The 27129-nt window shown below is 44.1% G+C and overlaps 1 protein-coding gene across 1 annotated transcript in view; it reads left to right on the forward strand.

The window, feature by feature from the left end:
* The first annotated feature begins 3719 nt into the window (after positions 1-3719).
* Positions 3720-27129, forward strand: part of TKTL1 (transketolase like 1) — a 36161-nt gene continuing 12751 nt past the window's right edge. Inside the window, 9 exon segments of the mRNA XM_010601083.3 lie at positions 3720-3952; positions 5100-5217; positions 5476-5506; positions 5509-5588; positions 8693-8790; positions 10165-10356; positions 10434-10561; positions 13130-13323; positions 26720-26884. Coding sequence (XP_010599385.3) covers positions 3720-3952; positions 5100-5217; positions 5476-5506; positions 5509-5588; positions 8693-8790; positions 10165-10356; positions 10434-10561; positions 13130-13323; positions 26720-26884 — 1239 coding nt within the window.

The following is a 27129-nucleotide window of genomic DNA, read 5'->3' on the forward strand; positions in this document are numbered from 1 at the left end:
TCAATCACAGCTAGTAGGAGAGTGAATTGAGACAACCCTTTGGAAAAGCATGTGGCAGTATTTTAGAGCTGAAGACATGCACACTATGTGGCCCAGCAATGGCATTCCTGGCTATGTCCCTATGGAGAAATGTGCACCAGGAAACAGATACACTTGTGTTCCCAATAGCCGATAATTAGAAACAACCCACCTACACTTCAATAAGGAGCCCTGGTGGTGGAGTGCTTAAAATGCTTGGCTGTTAACCGAAAGGTGGGTGGTTCAAACCTACCATCTGCTCCACGGGAGAAAGATGTGGCAGTCTGCTTCCATAAAAATTTACAGCCTTGGGAGATGAGAAGGCAGAGGGGGACAAGAGCTGGTTGAATGGACACGGGAAATACAGGGTGGAGAGGAGTGTGCTGTCGCATTGCAGGGAGAGCAACTAGGATCACATAATAACGTGTGTCTAAGTTTTTTGTATGAGAAACTGACTTGCATTGTAAACTTTGACTTAAAACACAATTTTAAAAAAAGTTAAATGTAGATTTATACTTACCAAGCTTAAAAAAAAAAAAAAGATTTACGGCCTTGGAAACTCTAGGGGACAGTTTTACTCTGTCCTGTAGGGTTGCTATGGAAACTCTGGTGACAGAGTGGTTAAGAGTTCAGCTGCTAACCAAAAGGTTGGCAGTTGGAATCCACCAGGCACTCCTTAGAAACCCTATGGGGCAGTTCTACCCTGTCCTATACGGTCGCTATGAGTCAGAATTGACTCGACAATGGGTTTGTTTTTTATAGGGTTGCTATAAGACGGAATCAACTCAACGGCAGGGGGTTTCGTTTGGTTTTAGTCATTAATAGTAGAATGTGCAAGAAAACGGTAGGATATTCATACGATATAATACTGTACAGCAATGAAAATTAACTACAGCCTCGAAAAACACAAATGATACTGTTTAGGGATACACTCACAGGCAGTAAAGTTATAAAGAAAAGCGTGGAAGTTAATCCCATAAGTGTTAGGATAGTGGTTTCTGCTAGGGTGGAAGAAGGGGATTGGGATTGGGACCGGACACATGGAAGCTGGAATACCTGACCTGAGTATTCATTAAAGGTGTGTTCACTTTAAAATTATATGTTAGCCTGTATGTTGATGTTTTATGCACCTTTACGTATATATGTCAGGTTTCACAAATTTTAAAAGTTTAAAAAATGTTCAATCGATGTATTTAACAGCAGATTAGTTATGGGTGGAGAATTAGTAAACTGTAAAACAGAACTAAAGAAAGTATCCAGAATGCAGCACAGAAGCACAAAGAAATAGAAAATTTGAAGTTTTGAAAAATTAGAAGACATAAAAGATAGTGTAGGAAGGTATAACAAAAATCTAATTGCAATCCCAGAGGGAGAAGACAGAGGTAATGAGTCGGTGGCAGTATTTTAAGAGATATTGAGAACTTTACAGAACTGATGAAACATACAAATCTACAAATTCAAGAAGCCCCACAAATGCCAAAGAGGAAGAACGGAATTAAGTCCCCATCTAGACACATCATAGTTAAGTTGCAGAATGTTGTTGTTGTCAGCTGCCATCGAGTCAATCCTGACTCCTGACGAGCCCATGTGACCTTTCACAAGCAGATCGCCAGGCCTGTCTCCCAAGGTGCCTCTGGGTGGATTCAAACTGCCAACCTTTCATCTAATAGTTGAGTGCTTAGCCATTTGTGCCACCCAGGGACTCTCAGTTGTAGAATACCAAGGACAAGATTTTAAAAGCAGATGGAGGGAAAAAAAAAAAGGCTGATTACCTTTAAAACCATGACTTTTAGACTGAAAGCTGATTTCTCAATAGCATCGCTGAAATCCAGAAGATAGCTGAATAATATCTTCAATATGCTGAAAGAAAAGCTTTCAAAGAAAAAAAAAAAACAGGTCACATACGAAGAATCAGATAACAGAGTGTCTTTAGACTTTTCAGCAACAACATTGGAAACTAGAAGATGATGAAGTGATGCTTTCAAAATTCAGAGGAAAAAATAATTTTCCAGCCTAGAATTCTATACCTAAACTGTCAATCGTGAGCTTAAACTAAAGAAACTTTCAGACATGAAAGAACTCAACTAGTTTACCTGTTATGCATCCTTTTTCTGGACCCTACTAGAGAAAGTGTGCCACCAAAACAAGGAAGTAATCTAAGAAAAAGATAACAATGGGCTCTATGAAACAGAGGACTCAAGTCAAAAGAAAGGCAAATACAATCCCCCAGATGGTGGGAGGAGAGGCCAGGCTCAGAGCTGGGCACCAGGCCTAGAGAGCAAGTCCAAAGGCTCTGGAAGCATGACACTCCTACAATTAATAGGATGCCTCACATCTTTGAAGGTATGGATAGGAGACTTAGATAATTGGGTGGGTTTTTTTTTCCTTATTTTTAAAATTTTTCTTGTAGTAAAATACACATAACCAAAAAATTGCCATTTTAACCACTTTTAAGTGTACAAATCATTGACATTAATTCCATCTGTCATGTTGTGCAACCATTACTACTAAGTTTCTCATTACCCCAAAGAGAAAGTCTGTGCTCGTTCAGCAAGAACTCCTTTGACTCCCTCCAGCCTGCCCCTAGTAATCACCAATAAACTTTGGGTTCTGTACATTCGCATATCCTAGGTATTTCATATAGTTGGGATGATACAGTACTCGTCCTTTGTGTCTGACTTATTTCACTGAGACACAAAATAGACACAGAAAAAAATAAATAACAGAAAGGCTGGAGACTTGCCGTACTAGATATACAATGTTCTAAAGTGACAGTAATGACTGTGTGTATGTGTGATAAATACACATAACATAAATTCTCCATTTAAACCATTTTAGAACGTACAATGCAGTGGCATTTAGTACAGTCGCCAGCTGTACAGCCATCACCACTATCTAGTTGCAACTAGAAATAACTTACAGGTAGTCCCTGGCTCACCATGTATTCGAGTTACTACAGTCACACTTACGGACTTCTGTTTTTTTTTTTTTTTTTTTTGGTACATGTTATGTTGATAATGTGTGCTACATACAGCATTAAAATATATCTAAGTTTATAGGTAAGTTTCCAACCCCCCGAAGACAAATAAGATCTGATTTATAAAGATATTGCTAATAAAAGGCAACAATAATGAAAACTAAAAAAAAAAATTAGGTATTTGGCTTAAGTCAGAACTGACACACTACAGAGCCATAGGAAGGGAACCCCATTGTAAGCCTGGGACTACCTGTATTTTCATCACCGGTAAAAGAAACCCCTGCACCCATTAGCAGTCTCTCTCCATTCTCTCCTCCCTCAGCCCCTGGCAACCACTACACTGCTTTATGTCTCTATGCATTTGTCTATTCTGAACATTTCATATAAATGGAATCTTTTTGTAATTAAGGTAAAATTCGAAAAACAAAATTAGCCATTTTAAAGTTTCCAATCTAGTGGCATTTAAAAAAAAAAAAAACCCTTGTGTTGATTTCGACTCATAGCGACCCTATTGGACGGAGTAGAACTGCCCATACGGGTTCCAAGGAGCGGCTGGTGGATTCGAACCACCAACTTTCTAGTTAGCAGCCGTACCGCTTAACCGCCATACCCTTTAGTACAATGTTGCAGCAATACCGCCACTAACTCCTCCCAGAACTTTTCAATCACCCCTGCAGGAAACCCCGTAGCTGTGAGTGTGGGGAGCGAGGGCAGCGAAAGGCGCATGCGCACCGAGAGGTTTGCGCGTGCGCGTAGAGGTCACGTGTGGCGGCTGAGGCGTGCTCCCGACTGCGGCGTTCTCTCTGAGGCGAGCGACGCGAGGAGTGGCATGGCTGAAGCGAGCGCTGCAATGGCCGAAGACGCTAAGCCCGACGCAGACACGGTGCAGGTGCTGCGGGACATGGCCAATCGCCTGCGCATCCGTTCCATTAGGGCCACGTGTGCCTCTGGCTCCGGGTAAGGCGCCTACGGGCGCGGAGCGGCGGGTCGTAGGTCTCTGTAGCCCTGAGGTGACAGGAAGGATCGAGCCCCGTTTGAGTCCCGGTGCCCAGATGAATCAGGGGTGTGGCGCCTCGGTCGCAGAGGCCCTATTCCAGCCATTGCCACCCCACTTGGAAACGTCCCTGTCCTGCCGGGGCCGAGGCTGCTGGCAGCTGGCGGGGTTCTGGGGGTGGGGGGCCCACGGGACCGCCCCCGTTAGGCAGGGAAGAGCTCGGGCCCTTTGGGGAAGCCAGCTTAGGCCCCAGGATCGCTGCAGTCGTCCTTTGCATTTTAGTGGGAAGCACTGGCAAATCATCAATTTTTTTTACACTTTCATCTCGTTCTTTTCACCTTCAAACTTAATAATTTAAAGGGAGGGCGCTTTTTGTGATGGAACCTCTAACGGTTTTAAATCCGAATCATCCAAGTGTTGCAGCGTAAGAGGTACGAGCCCCCACTTTCTATATTCCGAAACTTGCAAGGAGAGGCCTCCAATCCTAGTCTTCTGCCTGTGGGGCAGGGCCCCCAGGAGTTGGTTTTGTCCTCTGCCCTACTCCCCCGTTTTTAATTAATGAACAAGGGACCGAATGCAGGCTGATTTCTCAGAATAGCAGTTACTTGTGTTCAGTGAGGGCCCTGGGTCACTGGACCATGAGGAATTTCTCAGCCTTTGACCGTTCACTTCCTAAAAGAAATTCATTTTCCACAGTGGAATGGGATCCTTGTTGCCTTTGTAATTGACAGCTCCCCCAAAGTTTCCTCAGCATGTGAAAATATCACAGGAATTCAAACAAGTGAAGGCGTGAATACTCAGGTGCTTACGAAGTCCTGAGATGAAATCCAGAGTGCATAGGTGCTCCATTGATAGAAGGAGGGCTGGTCTGGAAGCAGCTCGCTCTCCACAGGGAGAGGGGTTGTGAGGTTACTGGACTTGAAGGCATCCTTCAAGGCTGAGCTTGGGAGGCAGTGGCCCTGGTTCCCTTTCCCTTGGCTGGATTCTTCCAGGGCTGGGAGAAATGACCCTGCTGCTTCCCATCTGAGGAGACCACATGCAGAAAGGCAGCCTTGTGCCTTGCTGGTCACTTGCCTGTGAGAAACGACCTGTGCCATGTCTGCCTTTCAGCCACCCCACATCGAGCAGCAGCGCTGCTGAGATCATGTCTGTGTTGTTCTTCCACACGATGAGGTACAAACAGTCAGACCCAGAGAACCCACACAACGACCGCTTCATCTTCTCAAAGGTGAGCTGGCACGGGAGTCCAGGGTCTGCTCAGCCACTGACTTCTTTTAAAAAGCCGCCATGTAGCAACAAGGCCAGAAATGGGCTGCTCTGTTTATCATTTTGATTCTTTTTTCTTTGCATTGTAAAGACTTAAACGGTGTTACAGTGGAGACTGCTTGAAGCTATGGGACAGATGGCTGGTGTCAGCTGGCGCCCTTTCTTCCCACTGCTGGTGCCCTGGCTTGCCCCATCTGGCAATAAGGCCCCTCTTTTGCAGGGCATTGCAGCTCTAGCCCTCCGTGCCGCTTGGCAGAGGCGGGTGACATCAGCAAACCCAACTCGCTGAGCTTGAGGGAAATTGACTGTGACTTGGAGGGGCATCCTACCCCTGTAAGTCAGCTTTCCCGTCTTTTTCTCCACATATTTGACCTGGCCATAGTAGGGTACCTTTTCATTAAAATAAATACAATACCAGTACCTTAAGATGTTGCTGGACCGGCAAGAAAAGGAATGTTAAAAAAGTAAGGTCCATCCAAGAAGACTAATCAGCTGGTTTGATGCTATCTGAAGGTACAGTGTGTCCTGAAGCAAATCATTTGAACTCATCTGGCAGAAGAGCATCTTGTACAAACAAATAGAAGTTGAGGGCAGTGAGAACTAACTTAAAGACAAATTCAAATATGGGTAGGGTTGAAATATCTAGGGGTCACGATTGCAACCCTTGTGTTGGTGTCTGAAACGTAATCTCAAGTTTTTGGCAAAAAAAAAATGTGTGTGTTTATTGTGGGGATGTGTGAGTGTGTGTGTATTGTGTGGGGGTATATTGGGGGATGTGTGTGTATGAGAAAAAGAGAGCATGCTTGCGTGTGTGTGTGTGTGTAGGTGGAAAGAGATTAAACAAATGTGGTCCTGTGGCAGCAATTAGTGAATCCAAGTGAAGGGTATGTGGCAGTTCGTTGTGCTATTCTTACAACTTTTCTGTAAATTAAGAAAAAAAATTTAAACATTCTTCAAAAACAAAAATTCACAGGATGTGGGTGATCCACTCTCTGGTTGAAAACAGGAAGACCCCTCAATTATCATATAACCAGTAGTATCAATTGTCGGCGTAGCGAGGCAGCACGGTGGGCACTATTGAACTGCCAGATTGTGTGTGCTTGGGTGGAGGCAGCAGCCAGCATGGGAAGAAATAAGGCACACAGGAGCACAGCCTGCCTTGCTTTGAGTCGTGCCTAGAGTCAGTGGGCATGATACAGGTGGGACAGTCAGGCTTTCCTCGTAGATGCTCCTGAAACACAGGGATCACAGGGGTTCACCAGTGAGCAAGCATGTCAGCCCAGCCCATGTATCTAATCTGAAAGTCCCAGAGCCATTCGTGAGGCCTAGAGTTGCCACAGACCAAGGCATGTGGCTGGAGGCTTCCTGTGGTGGGAAGGTGGCCCCCTGACATTCTCTTCCGGACACCATGCTTTGTTTGGGTCTTATAAGCTCTTCTGTTTGCTCCAGCCAAGCAGCCTTGGGCACTTGCCTTTATGTGAGCTTTTTTCTTGAAGTTTACTCGGTGCTGGATGGGAAGGGGCAGTGCGGAAACCAAGGCGAGAAGTCTTGCTTCTTCCGGAACACCACGTGGAAGAGAAGTTGTTCTTTTCTGGGTGCTCTTAGCACCTTGTACACATCTTCATTTTAGCACCGAGCCTCCCTTAATTGCGAGCATCTCCCCCAGAGCAGAAGTGCTTTTAGGGAAGAGATGGGAGCACCTTACAGGCCCTGCCGTGGGCCAGCCTTGTGCCAGCAGCGCTGTGCAGACCTTCTCACCCATCCTGACAATTTCTCCCGCTCAGGGAGGGGCTCTCACCTCCACTTCACCAATAAAAGGAAGCCCTGAGGAGGTGGAGGCACCTACCCCACTAGCAGCAAGCAGAGTTGGCCAGAGCCCAGGCTCCCTGCATTCCGTTGTGAGGCCTCCGCTCAGAGGGTACACAAGGCGACTGGGAGACAAAGCTTGTTACCTAGAGTGAAGCAGGAGGTGCGGGGAAGTCAGATCGAGAGATGCAGTCAGAAGAGACTCCGGAAGGGTAGCTCGGTTAGGCTAGAGGATGCTCAACTCAAAGGCAGCTCTCCTAGGAATGCAGAGCACGGGGGAGAAGCCAGAACAGTCAGAAGGGCCTGGGAGTAGTAGAGGGGAGGGTGGAGGTGGGCAGGAGATCGTAGGAGGCCAGAGGGAGACAGACCTGAGAATAATGGGTCCTGTTCCTTCATCCGTGTAGTCATGAACACACCCATATCTCTGCTTGAACAGAGCAGATGTTTGAATGGGGCAGGCAGACAAGCACGTAAATGGACAGGTAGCGTGTCAGATGGGGCTAAGCATTCTGGATTGGAGTAAAGTAGAAGAGGTAGGGGCACTAGTTGAAAAAGAATGTTCCAGGAAGACCTTGAAAATGGCGTTTGAGCAGAGACTGGAAGAGCTAAGAGACAGCCATGCGCATACCCGGGGGCAGAGGAGCAAGCACAGAGGCCCTAAGGCAGGCGTGCACCTGGTGCGTTGTGGGGGGCGGTGGGGGGAGTGTGGTGGGAGGGGAAGCTCAGGTGATGGGGGCCAGATCGGGCAGGAATGAGAAGGGAAGACCTTGGACAGTTCTCAGCAGGGAAGTGATGACCTGGCCTAGGTTTTAACAGGATCCCTCTGATGGTTGGCTTGAAGACTTCCTGTAGGGGGAAGCTGGGAGGCCAAGGAGGAGGCCACTGCAGTGACAGGCAAGATGTATGGGTCTTTTGAATGACTTCAGGGTGTCTTTGGAAGCTCTGTGCTGCCTTCGGGAATAGGGCATTTCCTAGTAGTGCAGTGGCCATTTGGCACAGTTCCATGGCCCTGAGAAGGTCACATCTTCTCTGAGAGATGACAATAGCCATGTTCACAGAGGAGAGGGAGCTGATTCATTTCTAGAGTCAGCACCTCTAGACAATCACTCCCAAAATCTCATTGATTTGGCTTCTACAAACCAGGGAAGTTGCAACCTTCTTCAGCGTTTCCAGCTTCCATTTAAGAAGTCATATTCTCTTGAAAAGAGTAGACACCAGGTTTGTGCGCAGCTGGTCCAAAGTCCTTGCGAAATGGCAAGTCTCGTGCCTGAAGTTTTCTGCTTTGCCAGTGTGCTCTGCTTAGGCTGCTGTGTTGAGCAGAAGCCTACCTTCTCCTCCGTATTTCTAGAGCTCCTGTCACCCTTGCCACACTACACAGAGGACCTGTGGCTCCTTCAGGCTTAGATGATAGCTTCTTCTCTTTGTATCCGCAGTTCCATAGTCCACCCGTAATGTCAATCTGAACCTTTGGGTATGCGTGGGTGTGGAGAAGAGGAATTAACTCACTGGGGCAGGAGGGGCCTTCCAACGGTCAGCAACACTGCAGACAAGCAGGGCCTGCACCAGGAGTTCACCTAATACCTGCATCCCAGAGCTGGGCCCAGAGCCATTTGGTCTTTTCTCTCTTACAGAGACTGTCGTTTGTTGGTGTGGCATCAGGCTGGCTGGAGCAAGGACTAGGCGCTGCATGTGGGATGGCTTATACTGGCAAGTACTTTGACAAGGCTAGGTAAGCACTCACCTAGAAACCATTTACCCCCCCCACCCCACCCCCACAGGGAAGTGTGGTTTTGTTTATGAGAGGGTCTGCTTTTCTGGAGGCTTGTCCCACCTGCTGCTGCTGTGGGCACAGGGGAGGGTCTGAGGGGCCCCAGCTGGGCACATTGACATAGGTTGCAGTCCTGCATGCTCCTCTGCCTTCCACTGTGCCCGGCATACCCGAGTCCAGAGTGCCTTGCATTCAGTTTCTCAGGGACAGAGCCTCCCTCCTCCAGGGCTAGGGTGGGGGTTGGGCACCCACCTAGCTCCATGGGGTCAGGGAGAGCCCCAAGGGGTCCAGTCTCTCTGTGGAAAGACTTCAGTTACCTTGATGGTATCTTGTTGGGACTGTTGCCTCAGTGCCTGCAGGGATCAAAGGGGAGCTTTCTGTAGCCTAAAACCACACCCAGGCCTGCATTTGGAGACCCAGACCAAGCCCTAGTTATCTGGAGCCCCACCGTAAGAGTGGGCTGGGGAGGGGCCTGTGGTGGGCTCTGCTGTGCTCACTCAGTTCTCTGGGAAGTAGCGGATATGTTGGAATAAGACAGGTATCATATTCAGTATACCCAGCTGCTATCAAATGGGGTCACTATGAGTCTGAATCGTCTTGATGGCAATAGGTTTGGTTTTTTTGTTGTTTTTTTTTCACATGGGGAAAAAGAAAGAAAAATTTCCAGCCAGTCCTTTTCTAGCCTCAGGTTGGCCCCTCTGCTACCCTTCATGGCTTTTTCCACTGCTATGTCAGCCCTCTACCCCACCTGCTTTCCATTCCCTAAAGTCCCGGTCCTTGTGCTTAATAAGTTGTTGTTTTTTTTTTTTCCAATCATAACTCCCAGCATTTTCGTGGGGTCTGGGTTGTGTTTTATGGGCGTAAATGTTTCCCGTTGCTGTTTCGGCTGCAGACAACAGAACGTGCTGCTCAGGTAGGAGCGCGGATTGTTCTGATTAGGGCAGAAATAGAAGGTGGCAGTGCTTTACCGTGGAACCTGCCCCAACAATGTTTATGTGAATATTTCTTTTGGTATTTAAGGGAGTTACTTTCTTCCCATTCCCGTCTTGTTTTTGATCCCAGAGAAGTGGCAGAAAAACTTAAAAATAACCTTAACACTTATCTCAAAAATGGCCATTAGTTGTCAGGTAGAACTAGAAAACCATCCAGAGGTGAAGTCCATTCCGTGAGTACTCGGCTTTTAAACCTGTGTTTCCACAGCAGTGTGTTTGGGCAGAGCTGACTTTGGTGCAGCTTCCTCAGTATGTTTCTTTGTTTCACTCCATGAAATCTCTTTGTTTGAGTGGCCCATGTGAGCCCCGAGCAGCGTCCTCATCCTCTCTTGGCTTGCTCCAGCTATCGGGTCTTCTGCCTGATGGGAGACAGTGAGTCCTCGGAAGGCTCTGTCTGGGAGGCTTTGGCCTTTGCGTCCCACTACAGCTTGGACAACCTCGTGGCGATCTTTGATGTGAACCGCTTGGGGCACAGCAGCGCCCTGCCCCTTGAGCACTGCACAACCATCTACCAGAAACGCTGCGAGGCCTTTGGGTGAGCATGTCCCCTGTTGCACTCTTTCCTGTCCCGTTCCCTTCATCTCTTGTAACCGAGCCTGCTCTGGTCAACAGGTGGAATACTTACGTGGTGGATGGCCATGATGTAGAGGCGCTCTGCCAGGCATTTTGGCTAGCAACTCAAGTGAAGAACAAGCCCACGGCGATAGTGGCCAAGACCTTTAAGGGCCGGGGGATTCCAAGTAAGCAAGGGTTTCTCTTGGCTTGGGTTTTGCAGAATATCTATTTGCACAGCAAAGAGGCAGAAGAAGGCTTGGACTGGCCACGCACATTACTTACTTGATGAGCAGTGATTACACCTGTAACACACACTAGATACCAGGAATGTGGAATTGAATGTGGCTGAAACTTCCCCATAGCACTAGTGGAGGAGTTAGGGCCTGTGATTCCACACTGCCACATACACGTCCCCAGGCAGAACTGAACAGTCTTGGCATTCAGGGGCAGTTTCCCAGAGGTGAGAAAACGGGGGTGGGGGTAGGGTTTTTCTTTAAGATTTGAAGCAAGAAAATAGCCTGATCAGATGTTGATTTTAGAAATCTCACTTCCCTGGTGAGGAAGAGAGAGCAGACATGAGGGCTTTGGACAAAGGCACTGGTGGGAAAAGTGAAGGGAGCCAGTAGGGGAGGGTGAGAGCTGATGGCGAGTCCCAAGTCCCTTGGATGGACAGCTGAGCGATCTGAGGTCCGCGGACAGGAGGAGACGCAAGTTTCTGCAGAAACTCAGATTTCCTTTTGGATGGGATGAGTTTGAGATGCCCATGGAGGCTTCGGGTGTAAATCTGGACATGTGCCTGTTTGTGACTTCAGGGATGACAATTTATAGGCTCCAGAGGCTCTGAGTTGGGCTGTAATTATGCAGATGATTGCTGTCCAGCTGTAACATTATTTAAGAGCACAGCCAACCTTGGCACTTCATTGTAAGTGTTTAGTCCTTGAGGCAGGAAGTCTTTGTGCAGAAGTAGAAAGAACAGAAGTGAGCAACGTGGAACATAGGTCTGATGGAGCTGAACTCCATTCTTGCTCCCTTGGCCCTTCCTAGATAGCGTGTCTTGTTTGGGTGGGAGGGGAAGCCCAAAGCCCTGGTGGGTAAACAGTGATTTTCTGCCTTCACATAAGAGTTGCTATGAGGATAGTCGTTCAGAGGCAGAAAGTGGAAGGTGCAGATGGGAAGGCCAGTGCCAAAGTGTGCTGCTGTGTGGATGCGTAGGCCCATGAGGAAGGGTGTACATGCGGACATATTTGCCACACACAGACCATGTGGAAGAATACAGGAGTGACGAGTAGTGGGTGGCCTCTGGGAAAGGGGAATGTAGAACTGGGGACCAGAGAGGGGAGGGAGTTTTGAAAGACTAACTCCGTGCACATTTCAAATTGACTGCTGAAATTGTTCATCTCAAGTTTAAATAGTTGCCAAGGATGTGATTTCTAGTTTCCTTTTAGTATCAACATTTTGGAATAAAATGGTGCCATCACCTCTTAAAATATATCTAGTGGGATTCATTACCGTCACAGTATCCCAGGACTGCTCCCCATTGTCATCCCGTAAAACCTAGGTCAGAGCCAGAAGAGGTTGGTTTTCTCCTTAAACCCTGACTTCCTTTCCACCCAACCCCCAACATTACCCTAATGTAGGCGACTTTTTATGCTTGAAAGGCTTCCAATTAACGCAAGTATGTATGTATAACAATTGCAATTAGAAAAAAAGGATTTCCTATGACCCTCAATCAACTCTGAGTGTTTGAAAATTCCTTCTAGATTAAGTTCATTTGTGCAGAACGGCATGCATCAGTTATAGTTTTCCTAGATAATTCCGAACGGAGAGAACTCATACTGAAATTGCATCTCATGCAGAGGTGGGTGGGACTAGTCTGAAGACCGCTGCCCCACACACCTTGATGGTCAAGCTCCTCAGGGCGTAGCTGGGACCCTTGTTCTCCACCCCAGATGATCATGTTTATTTCCCAGATTTAGATCTCCGGCCCCTTAGTGCCAGATGCATGTACTTGACATCACCACTCGAATGTCTCCCAGGCATCTAAGACATGGTGCGTGGCCAGTATAGAACACGATCCTCCTGAAGACCCCCAAAGCAGGGTCTTACTCCAGTTTGCCCAGTTCAGTAAATGACAACTCTACCAACTTTCTGTGGACGTGCACCTGGGTATCATCCCTGCCTCCACTCTCTTCCTTTCATGCCCCCTATACATAAATCCAGTCCATCATCAGTTCTTACTGATTCTGCCTCTGGGAACTGTAGCTCAAATCTGTTTACTCCTCTCCATCTCTACCGCCCCAGCCTCGCCCAGCCCCCACCATCTCTCCTTAACTGTAACAGCTTATTCAGTGCTCTTGTCACTTCCAGTCTCCATACTTCTGCCCTAGGGATCTTTCTCACATACAGACCTGAGCAGTCACTTCCACTACTCAGAACCCTTCAGTGGTTTTCCATCTTGCTTTGGATAAAACCTAAACTCTTTATCATACCCACAAGACCCTGCCTGGTCAGCCTCCGACTATCTCTTAACCTCGACTTCCCTCTCTCTTCCTTCCATGCGCCAGCACACGGGCCAGTGGCCCCCTCAAGCGCTTCTGGCCTTTGTACAGGCTGTTCAGCCTGACTGTAATACCATCCCAGTCCCTCTTTGGCAGGGTTTTACGCCTTTGAGTCCTAGGCTGATGGCTTCTGATGACCTCACAGGTGCTCCTTCAGTATTTGTTGAATGAATGACTAATTCTTATTTGTTGCAGATGTTGAGAGTGCAGAGAATTGGTATGGAAAGCCGATGTCAAAAGAAAGAGCAGATGCGATTATCAAGTTAATTGAGAGCCAGATAGAGACCAGCAGGGATCTCGTGCCGAAGCCCCCCATTGAAGACTCACCTCAAATCAATGTCATGGATATAAAACTAACCACACCACCTGCTTACAAAGTTGGCGACAAGGTAGGTAGAAAAAAGAAAAAGGATAATTGAACAAATCGTGTCTATCAACTGCTTTGTTCTCTGGTTTTCTTCCTAAATAACAGGATTTTTCATTTATTCTGATCTTCACAGATGAAAAAAGTAATGGATGGTGTGACATTTAACTAAGGGTTGTAAGCAAGAATGATAGACTTTGATTGTCTTTTCCTATCTCTAATATCTATTCTTTGTTTTCACACCTACTTAAATCTGAATTTACATATCCGTAAGTTTGTGAATTAGCCTGTGGTGCCTTGTAGCTTTTTATCATTTCCTAACTTTAGTTGTGGCCTTAAAGTGCCAAGATGCTCTAAGACTGGTGGACCAGTGGCGCTGATCTTTTGAACTCATTGTCTGGATAACACACAGAAGCAGGCCAGTACATCACAAATCAATTCTGAGAAAAGGAATCGGATTAGACATGAACCCCTGAATATGAGGCCTTTGAGTTTTTCATTATGTTTCATGTGATATATCACAGCCTGCCTTAAGTAGGCAGGGTCTTTCAGACCTACTGGAAATAAGGCAGCAGACCTGTGACAAAGGAAATATTACCTGACCCTTCTTTTTTTATTTATTTGGGAGACATTTTGAGTGTTGCTTGTGTTTTCTTAGCGTGGTGATATGGGTTAAGTTATACAAAGTATTCAGAAGAAAATCTTATAGCCTTAAGTACTTTCATTAATTAAAAAGAAACAATAGAAATTAAAAAATTGTGGCACTTGACTCAAGAAACTGTAGAATAAGCTAAAATGCAGAAGAAAGGAATTAGTAAAGAAAAAGCAAATAGTAGTGAACCAGAGGGTGCTTTGGCCATATGTGCTAACATTTTAACAGTTCATGCACTTGGAACTAGCAGGGCAACACACAGGAATTTCGCCAGCAGAAATGCCCATGTAGGTGTACAGAGAAGTCTGCCTGAGTGGATGTCCATCACAACGTGGGTTATGATAGCAGAGTTGGAAACAGTCCAGCAAGAGAGGCTAAGAGCTGGCTCCCGAGAGCTGGAAGGCGGAGATGACATCTTGTCCCGGCAGCTCCCTTGGTTTTGATCTGGGGCAAGGGATTTAACCTGTGGGCCGGGTTTGTTCATCTGCCAGTAGGAGTAATAAAATGGCGTCGCTGTGCCCACAGGTGGTGGATGCTCAGTAAGTGTGAGCTGTTGTCACTATGATTACGATTGGACACTGGGAGGCAGTGCAGCCGTTCAGAATGAGGAAGATACACACGGACGTGGGAGGATTTCCAGATGCTGTTATTTTTTCTAAAGTTACAAAGCAACATAGAGTATAATTCTATTTTTGTGTAGGAAATCTTAAAAAGTGGTATTATACGTTAGTATGAGGCACAGACAAGTGTATTTTGAGAAATTGTACTAAATTGTTGTGTTTATCTATGGGAAGTGGAATTACGGAGACTTCAAATTAACTTTTATTAAAGTATGTATATTTTATGAATAGGAAAAAATTTACAAATTAAGGAAGTAGGCCAATTTATCAAAAATCAACTAATTAGAAAATTTTAAAATGCATTAATACATAAATCTAAGAGCTAATTCTCTGAAATACTAATTCTAAAGTATTAGCTAGCCTACTCCAGGAGTTAAAAACCATAAATAACATAAAATCAGCCATTAGAAAGAGGACATAACCACAGGTGTGGAGGACATTCAAAGAATTATAAGAGAGAAAACGGAATATAGCTCTATGTTAATTGGTATGGAAACCTGTAAAAGAAGGGACTGTTTTTTAGTAATACATAAAATATCAAAATCAATTCAAAAAGCTACAGAAAACTTTACAATAGATCAATAGCCATACAAGTAGGTGAGAAAACTGTCAAACAGCTATGTCTCCAAAGTGCCTGGCTCACCAAATTACAAGACTGACTTATTTTTAACCTTCAAGGAACTGGTAATTCCTCAGCTATTTCAAACATTTCCAAATATGGAGAAAGTCCAGAGCCTCCCAATTCATCTGTGATGCCCGAACGTGACAAGACTAGCCCAAAGAAACAAACTACACACCAACCTCTTAGGAATAGGAATATAAAAATTGGAAACAAAATATTAGCCAGCCTGAACTCCATTTGTACATTAAAGAAGTATGTACCTGGCTCATTGAGGTTCAAATGAGTAATGCAGAAGATTCATCAATATTAGGAAACTTGCTCATATAATTCATTGTACTTTTAGGACAAAGGAGGGGAAAACACATGATTATGTTGACAGAGGTTAAACAACAGCAGCTTGTAAAATCCAACATTCATTCCGGTTTTTTTTGTTTGTTTTTAAACTCTTAGTAAAACAAAATAGAACTGGTGAGATACCTCTTCATTTCAATTCTCAGTCTAGGTCTAGATTTCAATCCTGGAACCGCCTTTGTACCTAAAGGTAAAGACTTTCTCAGTATCTGACAAAGGTGTTCAGCCCCGCCCTGGAGATGCTAGTCAATGTGGTTAAATAAGAGAAAATAAAAAAATCCATATTGACAGGGAAAAGGCAAACCTGTCATCATTTTAGGTGATATAGTTGTATATGGAGCCCTGGTGGCACAGCAGTTAAGAGTCTAGCTGCTAACCAAAAGGTCGGCAGTTGGAATCCACCAGCAGCTTCTTGAAAACTGTATGGGGCGTTGTACTCTGTCCTATATGGTCACTATTAGTCAAAATGAGCTTGATGACAATGGGTTTTAAGGTTGTATATCTGGAAAACCCAAGAGAATCAACTGGAAATTATTAGAAATAAGAGCGTTCAGTACGATAGCTTGTAGCAAAACTAATGCGCAAAGATCAAGTCCTTATATTAACAACAACTAGTTAGCAGACCCTCAGCAAGGCAGATTGACAACAGTGGCTGCAACAGTGAACTCGAGCATAACAAACGATGATAAGGATGGCGCAGGACCGGGCAGCGTTTTTTTCTGTTGTGCAGAGGGTCGCTATGGGTCAGAACCGACTCGACGGCACCTAACAACAACAATAAGTTAGATAATATGAAGAGATGATTCCTTTTATAATGGCTATAAAAATTAAATAACTAAAAATAAATACACGAGATCTATGTTAGGATGCTTATAACACCAGAGACCTTAAAAGATTGGTTATAAGAGATGCACGTCCTTTATCTGTGCCTCGACCACTTCTGAAAGGTACGACACTGGGGAGGAGCGCTGGGCGGCAGGGGACAAGAGTGGGAGGAAGATGGGCTCTCCACTCTGTATCCTTTTGTAACTTGAATTTTGTACTGTCTGTGTATATTACATATTTTAAAAATATTTTTTTAAGAAAACGTTTTAAAAGTGCTGGGATGAATTAACGAAGACTTAAACACAGAGGCAAACCTTGCTTTCTTAATAACAGCTTTATTGCGATATAATTCACATACCATTCCTTTAAAGTGCACAGTTCACTGCTTTTTAGGTATTCACAGAGTTGTGCAACCATCCCTTCAATCAATGTTAGAACAGTTTCATCACCCAAAAAGAACCCCTGTACCCTTTAGCCATCACTTCCCAGTCCCCTGTCCTCCCCAGCCCTTAGGCAACAACTAACCTACTTCTGCCTCTATAGATTGCAGTGTTCTGGACATTTCATACCAGTGGAATCCTACAATTTGTGGCTCTTGTGTCTGGAGGCTTTCATTCAGCATAATGTTTTGAAGGCTCATTCACGTCATAGCATGTATCAGGGCTTCATTTCTCTTTCTGGCTGAGTAATAGCCCATTATATGGGTAGGCACTTTTGTTTATCTATTTTCAGGTGATGGGCACTTGAGCTGTTTCCATTTCTTGGTTATTATGAATAATGCTGCTGTGGACATTTGTGTACAAGTTTTTTGTGAGTGTGTGTTTTCATTTCTCTAGGGTTTATACCCAGTAGAATTGCTGGATCATATCGTAACTCTCCTTGGGAAACTGCCAAACCTTGTTGTTTCATAGATAAACTGGCTACTGTAAAGATGTCAGTTCTCCCCTAAATTCATCTCTAGATCGGTCCAGTCTAAACCACTGTCCTAGTGGGCATCTTTATTGGTGGCATGATTCTAAAGTTCATGTGGAAGAAAGCTGAGAGAACAGCCAGGAAAGTGGTCATGAGTGGAGCCCCCCCTGCCAGGAACAGCCAGACACATATGAGGAAGGCTGGGAGAGGGGCTTAGGAGCCCTGGTAGCACAGTGGTTAAGCACTCGGCTGCTAACCAGAAGGCCAGCGATTCGAACCCACCAACGGCTCCACAGGAGAAAAGTCCTAGTGATCCATTCCCATAAAGATTTAAATAAATAAATAAATAAATAAAGATTACAGCCTAGGAAATCCTTTGGGGCAGTTCTACTTTGTCCTGTAGGGTCACTGTGAGTCAGAATCAACTCAGTGGCACACAATAAAAACAACAGGAGAGGGGCTGGTTAATGGGGGCAGAGGTCCCAGTCCACCAGGGGCCCAAGGGTAGATGGACATCTAATATATGACAGAGTGAGCATTTCATCTAAGGGAACACAAGATGAATTTCTCAAATCGTTTTGATGTTATGCTGAGTGAAGTTAGTCGGACACAAAAGGACAGCTATCTACAAGCCTATCTACAAGCCAGTGCGCAGAGACGGGCTGAGGAGGGAACGGGCAGTACTGCTTCATGGAGAGTGAGTTTGGGGTGCTGAAAGTGTTTTGAAAATGGATAGTGGTGGTGGTTACACAGATGGTTAACATGGCAAATTCTATGTTATATATATTTTACCACAATAAAAAATAGTTTTGAGACAACTGGCTATTGGGATAAAAATAAGCCGGAGTCTCTCCCTTCTTCCACAAACCAAAATCAGGATGAAGCAAAAAGATTTAAATGTGGAGAATGAAACTGTAAACATGCTAAAAGGAAATATGGTGAATACTTTTGTAATGTTTGAGTGGGGAGGATTTTTTTAAGTATGGCATAAGAGCCAGAAACCGTGAAGGCAGAGAGGGGTTGATTTCACTGCATAAAGATATAAAACTGCTGTTAGGTTGAAAGAATCACAACTGGGTTATACACAAATGCCAACCCAAGAAAAATACAAGATGTATAACGATGGGTTGTTCCTGAAAAACAATAGTTCTTACAAATCAATAAGAAAAATAAATATCTCAATAGGAAAACAGGCTTAGGACATGAATGAAGCAGTTCAAAAAAGGAGAAAATAAACAAACCACAAGATGTTTGCCTGTTTGGTGATCAAATAAATGCCAGTTGAAATGAAATTCTGATACACGCTATGACATGGATGAATCCTGAAAACATGCTGAGTGTCATGGATTGAATTATGTCCCCCCAAATTTTTTTTCAAAAAATGTGTATGTCAGTTTGGCTGGGCTGAGATTCCTGGGTATTGTGTGGTTTTCCTATATGTTGTAAATCCTGCCTGTGTGATGTTAATGAGGGAGGATGGGTGGCAATTGTGTTAGCGAGGCAGCTCTCAGTCTACAGGAATGGATTGTGTCTTGAGGCACTTTCTTGAGATATAAAAGAGAGAAGTGAACAGAGAGACCGGGGGACCTCATTCCACCAAGAAAGCAGCACCCAGAGCAGAGCGCATCCTTTGGACATGGGGTCCCTGCACCTGGGAAGCTCCTCAACCAGGGGAAGATTGAGGACAAGGACCTTCCTCTGGAGCCAACAGAGAAAAAGCCTTCCCCTGGAGCTGGCACCCTGAATTCAGACTTCTAGCCTCCTAGACTGAGAGAATAAATTCCTCTTTGTCAAAGTCATCCATTTGTGGTATTTCTGTTATAGCAGCACTAGATGACTAACGAGAATTTGGTACCGAGAGAGTGGAGTGGAGTGCTGCTCTAACAGATACCTAAAATCTGGAAGCGGTTTTGAAACTGTGAATGACAGAGAACCAGCAGCAGCAGAAGCAGGAGACCAGTGAGAGACGGTGCCAGAGCTGACCCTCAGAGCAAGAGAGCCGAGCGCCTGTGCACAGGAGGCTTCCTGGCGGAGTGGGGTGCCTCCAGGCACTTTATCAATGGATCTACAGAGCTTTGGAACACTTGTCCCAGGAGGGCAGATGTGGGCGTAAGGTCGGGGGAGCCGAGAGACCGAGAAACAAGCAGAAGCTGAAGAGACAAGGAACACGGGAAGCTGAGCTGCCTCAGTCTCAAAAGGTATGGCCTTGATCTCTGGGGTTTCAAAGGGTGGAGCCATGGCTTCTGGTGTTTCTAAGGGTGGAGTCTCCACTCAGGACTTGGAGAAAATGGTGTACCTGAAGGCGAAGGAGTAGAGTTGCTGTCCCAGTGCACCTGGAAGGTAGAGCTGAAGCCAGGGCCGAGAGGCCTCTACTCAGAATCTGGAGAGTGTGATCAATACCTGGAGTCTGAAGGGCAGGGCTGTTGTGTAAATGGTCTCAGAGAACAGAGGCTTATTTTCAAACCTTTGAGGGCTGATGTGTTCTGCTGACTTGCTTGGTGCCTGTTACGCCTTCTTTCCCTCTAGTTTCTCCGATTTGTAATGGAAATGTCTAGCTTGTGCCTGTTCCGCTATCGTACCTTTGGAAGCAAATAACTTGTATTCTAGAAGTCACAGATGAAGAGGAATTTTTGGAGTTTCAGTCTTGAAGTTAAGACTTCTGCTATGATATGATGGGGTGAATATGTTTTGCATGTTGCAAGAATGTGATTTGGGGGGGGCCAAAGGGTGGAATGTCATGGATTGAACTATGTCCCCCCAAAAATGTATGTATCGATTTGGCTGGGCCATGACTCCTGGTATTGTGTGAGTTTCCTGTATGTTGTAAATCCTGCCTGTATGATGTTAATGAGGGAGGATGGGCGGCAGTTGTGTTAGTGAGGCAGAACTCAATCTACAAGATTGGTTTGTGTCTTGAGGCAATCTCTTGAGATAAGAAAGAGAGAAGCCAGCGGAGAGGCAGGAGAACCTCATACCACAAAGTAGGGCCCGGACGCAGGATCCTTGTGGGGAGAAGCTCCTAGTCCCCAGGGGAAGATTGATGAGAAGGCCGACAAAGAGAGAAAGCCTTCCTCTGGAGCTGACACCCTGAATTTGGACTTTTAGCCTACTTTACTGTGAGGAAACAAATTTCTGTTTGTTAAAGCCATCCACTCGTGGTATTTCTGTTATAGCAGCACTAGATAACTAAGACACTGGGTAAAATAAGTCCGTCACAAAAGGACACATATTGTACGGGTGATCCCACTTAATATGAAATATCTAGAATAGGCAAATGCGTAGAACCAGAAAGTACATGAGAGGTTACCAGGAGCTGGAGGGAGGAGGAAATGGGGAGTTACTGCTTAAGGTATCCTAAGTTTCTGTCATGGGTGGTGAAAAAGTTTTAGAAATGGTTAGTGGTTATGGTCTTGTCAAGGGGAATATATTTATGTAGCAAAATATTTATAATAGCCTCGTTTATACTATCAAAGAGCTAGAAGCAATCCTCAGGGGTCTCGATAAATCAGTTAGAGTCCAGAACCCCAGGAGTTCTCATGCTGGAGTGTGCCTGGTTGCCTGAGGGCTTATTAAAACAGGTGACTACAGCACTCTGACTGGGATCACGATAGAGGGTCCCAGACAGAGCGGGAGAAAATGTAGAACAAAAAATCAAATTCATAAAAAGAGAACGGACGTACTGGCCTGATAGAGACTGGAGGAACCCCTGAGACTATGGCCCTAGGACACCCCTCTGACTTGAAACTGCAGCCATTCCCGGAAACCAGCCTCCAACCAGGCAATAGAAAAAAAAAAAACAGGCCTAGAAAATGATAACACCCAAAAAGAACGTGCTCTGTAAAACAAATAATTATACAAAACCAAAAGGGCAACATTCCCCCAGAAGTAAAGATGAGAAGGTAGGAAAGGGTAGGAAAACGAGACGAAAGGAAATCCCCACGTAGTGTCAGCAGACACTATGTGGGGATTGTAGCCAGTGTTGTAGAACACTTTGTGTACAGTTTGTGGAATGAGAAACTAGTTTGCTCTGTAAACTTTCACCTAAAACACAAAATACTTCTTTAAAAAGACCAGATCACTGCCCTACCGTAGTTTCTGACTTAGCTGGTCTGGCCAAGGCCTGAGAATGTGCATTTCCAATGAGTTGCAGGGATGCTGCTGGTCCCAGCCCCCAGTGCTCTATAGAATAAAATACTTACCAGGCCTTGAAGATTGAAAAATGACGTACAGCTACTCACTGATAGGAAAGACTTTTACTTTGTTCTTTATGCTTTCGTATATTTGAATTTTTTCATAGCAAATGTCAGCTTTTTTCATGAAAAATCCATGGAGCTATTTGCATTTTGGAAAATAAACTTTTTTTTTATTAACAACTTTTATTGAGCTTTAAGTGAACGTTTACAAATCAAGTCAAACTGTCACATATAAGTTTATATACACCTTACTCCGTACTCCCACTTGCTCTCCCCCTCCTGAGTCAGCCCTTCCAGTCTCTCCTTTTGTGACAATTTTGCCACTTTCTAACCCTCTCTACCCTCCCATCTCCCCTCCAGACAGGAGATGCCAACACAGTCTCAAGTGACCACTTGATATAATTAGCTCACTCTTCATCAGCATCTCTCTCCTACCCATTGTCCAGTCCCTTTCATGTCTGATGAGTTGTCTTCGGGAATGGTTCCTGTCCTGTGCCAACAGAAGGTTTGGGGACCTTGACCGCCGGGGTTCTTCTAGTCTCAGTCAGACCATTAAATACGGTCTTTTTGTGAGAATTTGGGGTCTGCATCTGACTGATCTCCTGCTGCCTAAGGGGTTCTCTGTTGTGCTCCCTGTCAGGGCAGTCATCGGTTGTGGCGGGGCACCAACTAGTTCTTCTGGTCTCAGGATAATGTAGGTCTCTGGTCCATGTGGCCCTTTCTGTCTCTTGGGCTCATAATTACCGTGTGACCTTGGTGTTCTTCATTCTCCTTTGATCCAGGTGGGTTGAGACCCATTGATGCATCTTAGATGGCCGCTTGTTAGCATTTAAGACCCCAGACGCCACATTTCAAAGTGGAATGCAGAATATTTTCATAATAGAATTATTTTGCCAATTGACTTAGAAGTCCCCTTAAACCATGGTCCCCAAACCCCTGCCCTTGCTCCGCTGACCTTTGAAGCATTCATTTTATCCCGGAAACTTCTTTGCTTTTGGTCCAGTCCAGTTGAGCTGACCTTCCATGTATTGAGTATTGTCCTTCCCTTCACCTAAAGGAGTTCTTATCTAATAACTAATCAGTAAATAACCCTCTCCCACCCTCCCTCCCTCCCGCCTCGTAACCACAAAAGTATGTGTTCTTCTCAGTTTATACTGTTTCTCAAGATCTTATACTAGTGGTCTTATACAATATTTGTCCTTTTGCCTCTGACTCATTTCGCTCAGCATAATGCCTTCCAGGTTCCTCCATGTTACGAAATGTTTGACAGATTCGTCACTATTCTTTATCGATGCGTAGTATTCCATTGTGTGATTATACCACAATTTATTTAACCATTCATCCCTTGATGGACACCTTGGTTGCTTCCAGCTTTTTGCTATTGTAAACAGGTGCAATAAACATGGGTGTGCATATATCTGTTCGTGTGAAGGCTCTTATTTCTCTAGGGTATATTCTGAGGAGTGGGATTTCTGGGTTGTATGGTAGTTCTATTTCTAACTTTTTAAGAAAACGCCAGATAAATTTCCAAAGTGGTTGTACCATTTTACATTCCCACCAGCAGTGTATAAGAATTCCAATCTCTCCGCAGCCTCTCCAACATTTATTATTTTGTGTTTTTTGGATTAATGCCAGCCTTGTTGGCGTGAGATGGAATCTCATCATGGTTTTAATTTGCATTTCTCTAATTGCTAATGATCGAGAGCATTTTCTCATGTATCTGTTAGCTGCCTGAATGTCTTCTTTAGTGAAATGTGTGTTCATATCCTTTGCCCACTTCTTGATTGGGTTGTTTGTCTTTTTGTGGTTGAGTTTTGACAGAATCATACAGATTTTGGAGATCAGGCGCTGGTCGGAGATGTCATAGCTGAAAATTCTTTCCCAATCTGTAGGTGGTCTTTTTACTCTTTTGGTGAAGTCTTTAGATGAGCATAGGTGTTTGATTTTTAGGAGCTCCCAGTTATCGGGTTTCTCTTGGTCATTTTTAGTAATGTTTTGTATTCTGTTTATGCCTTGTATTAGGGCTCCTAACGTTGTCCCTATTTTCTCTTCCATGATCTTTATCGTTTTAGTCTTTATGTTTAGGTCTTTGATCCACTTGGAGTTAGTTTTTGTGCATGGTGTGAGGTATGGGTCCTGTTTCATTTTTTTTGCAAATGGATATCGAGTCATGCCAGCACCATTTGTTAAAAAGATTATCTTTTCCCCAATTAATTGACACTGGGCCTTTGTCAAATATCAGCTGCTCATATGTGGGTGGATTTATATCTGGGTTCTCAATTCTGTTCCATTGGTCTGTGTGTCTGTTGTTGTACCAGTACCAGACAGTTTTGACTACTGTGGCTGTATAATAGGTTCTGAAATCAGATAGAGTGAGGCCTCCCACTTTCTTCTTCTTTTTCAGTAATGCTTTACTTATCCGAGGCTTCTTTCCCTTCCATATAAAGTTGGTGATTTGTTTCTCCATCACATTAAAAAATATCATTGGAATTTGGATCGGAACTGCATTGTATGTACAAATGGCTTTTGGTAGAACAGACATTTTTACTATGTTAAGTCTTCCTATCCATGAGCAAGGTATGTTTTTCCACTTAAGTATGTCCTTTTTAATTTCTTGTAGTAGAGCTTTGTAGTTTTCTTTGTATAGGTCTTTTACATCCTTGGTAAGATTTATTCCTAAGTATTTTATCTTCTTGGGGGCTACTGTGAATGGTATTGATTTGGTGATTTCCTCTTCGATGTTCTTTTTGTTGGTGTAGAGGAATCCAACTGATTTTTGTAGGTTTATCTTGTATCCTGATACTCTGCTGAACTCTTCTATTAGTTTCAGTAGTTTTCTGGAGGATTCCTTAGAGTTTTCTGTGTATAAGATCGTGTCATCTGCAAATAGAGATAATTTTACTTCCTCCTTGCCAATCTGGATGCCCTTTCTTTCTTTGTCTAGCCTAATTGCTCTGGCTAGGACCTCTAGCACAATGTTGAATAAGAGCAGTGATAAAGGGCATCCTTGTCTGGTTCCCGTTCTCAAGGGAAATGCTTTCAGGCTCTCTCCATTTAGAGTGATGTTGGCTGTTGGCTTTGTATAGATGCCCTTTATCATGTTGAGGAATTTTCCTTCAATTCCTATTGTGCTGAGAGTTTTTATCATGAATGAGTGTTGGACTTTGTCAAATGCCTTTTCTGCATCAATTGATAAGATCATGTGGTTTTTGTCTTTTGTCTTATTTATATGGTGGATTATATTAATGGTTTTTCTAATATTAAACCAGCCTTGCATAGCTGGTATAAATCCCCCTTGGTCATGGTGGATTAATTTTTTGATATATTGTTGAATTCTATTGGCTAGAATTTTGTTGAGGATTTTTGCATCTATGTTCATGAGGGATATAGGTCTGTAATTTTCTTTTTTTGTGATGTCTTTACCTGGTTTTGGTATCAGGGAAATGGTGGCTTCATAGAATGAGTTAGGTAGTATTCCGTTTTTTTTCTATGCTTTGAAATACCTTTAGTAGTAGTGGTGTTAACTCTTCACTGAAAGATTGGTAGAACTCTGCAGTAAAGCCATCCGGGCCAGGGCTTTTTTTCGTTGGGAGTTTTTTGATTACCGTTTCAATCTTTTTTTTGTTATGGGTCTATTTAGTTGTTCTACTTCTGATTGTGTTAGTTTAGGTAGGTAGTGTTTTTCCAGGAATTCATCCATTTCTTCTAGGTTTGCAAATTTGTTAGAGTACAATTTTTTGTAATAATCTGATATGATTCTTTTAATTTCAGTTGGGTCGGTTGTGATGTGGGCCATCTCGTTTCTTATTCGGGTTATTTGTTTCCTTTCCTGTATTTCTTTAGTCAGTCTGGCCAATGGTTTATCAATTTTGTTAATTTTTTCGAAGAACCAGCTTTTGGCTTTGTTAATTCTTTCAATTGTTTTTCTGTTCTCTAATTCATTTAGTTCAGCTCTAATTTTTTATTATTTGTTTTCTCCTGGTGCCTGATGGATTCTTTTGTTGCTCCCTTTCTCTTTGTTCAAGTTGTAGGGACAGTTCTCTGATTTTGGCTCTTTCTTCTTTTTGTATGTGTGCATTTATTGATATAAATTGACCTCTGAGCACTGCTTTTGCTGTGTCCCAGAGGTTTTGATAGGAAGTATTTTCATTCTCGTTGCATTCTATGAATTTCCTTATTCCCTCCTTGATGTCTTCTATAACCCAGTCTTTTTTCAGGAGGGTATTGTTCAGTTTCCAAGTATTTGATTTCTTTTCCCTAATTTTTCTGTTACTGATTTCCACTTTAATGGCCTCGTGGTCTGAGAAGATGCTTTGTAATATTTCGGTGTTTTGGATCCTGCAAAGGTTTGTTTTATGACTTAATATGTGGTCTATTCTAGAGAATGTTCCATGTGCGCTAGAAAAAAAAGTATACTTTGCAGCAGTTGGGTGGAGAGTTCTGTATAAGTCAATGAGGTCAAGTTGGTTGATTGTTGTAATTAGGTCTTCCATGTCTCTATTGAGCTTCTTACTAGATGTCCTGTCCTTCTCAGAGAGTGGGGTGTTGAAGTCTCCTACTATAATTGTGGAGGTGTCTATCTCACTTTTCAATTCTGTTAAAATTTGATTTATGTATCTTGCAGCCCTGTCATTGGGTGCATAAATATTTAACATGGTTATATCTTCCTGGTCAATTGTCCCTTTTATCATTATGTAGTGTCCTTCTTTATCCTTTGTGGTGGATTTAAGTTTAAAGTCTAGGAAAATAAACTTTTTAATGAACTATGTGTATGGGACAGAAGAATAAATTTATGAGGCCAGTGTTTCCAGTAAAATATCATCTATAAATTGTATTCTGCCTAGACAGTTGGCCAATTAATATAACAAAATAATTTGAATGATACAGTAAGAACTGGTATTGTCTGAAATTATCACTGTTGGGTTCGGGAGCGTCTTTCTGCTTGGGGAGTGAGGGTAGGAAAGTGTTGGCTAAAAATTGCACAATTCATGAAAAAGTCAGGTACTATATCTGCAACATGTGGAAAGCATGTTTGAGAAATTGATAACCAGAGGAGCCAAGTCAGATCAGCTAGCAGTCCATTTTTATGACCGCAAAGGAGATGACTGGTGACTTACAAATTTGCTCTTTCTTCATCTCGGTAGATGGCCATTTGTTATTCTACAAAAGTTTGCCTTCCTTCAAAACGAAGTCATTGAAAATCTAGTCATTCCAGGAAACTCCCAGCAGGTCCTTCTTTCTTCCAGGTGGCTACTCGGAAAGCTTATGGCCTGGCTCTGGCTAAGCTGGGCCATGCAAACAAGAGAGTCATTGTTCTGGACAGTGACACCAAGAACTCCACCTTCTCTGAGATGTTCCAGAAAGAGCACCCTGAGCGGTTCATTGAGTGTTTCATCGCTGAGCAGAACATGGTGAGTGGGCTGGGGCAGGCCCTGGGGCTTCTGACTGGCTGGCAGTCCCCACGGGCACAGGAGTCCCCCCAACCCCCCAGTTTTCTTTTCACTTGTAAAAGCAGAGGGATTAGAGAAAAAGTCTTCAGACAAACAGGTGGAGAGTGGTGGGGGCAGTCTGAGCCATGGTCATCTGGACAGTGCAGGGCCTCCAACCATTTGACCCTGGGGCTCCAGGAAGTCTTGAGTAGCTTCAGGTGGCCCCG

Source organism: Loxodonta africana, chromosome X (assembly GCF_030014295.1).
Source record: "Loxodonta africana isolate mLoxAfr1 chromosome X, mLoxAfr1.hap2, whole genome shotgun sequence".
NCBI classification, from domain to species: Eukaryota; Metazoa; Chordata; class Mammalia; order Proboscidea; family Elephantidae; genus Loxodonta; species Loxodonta africana.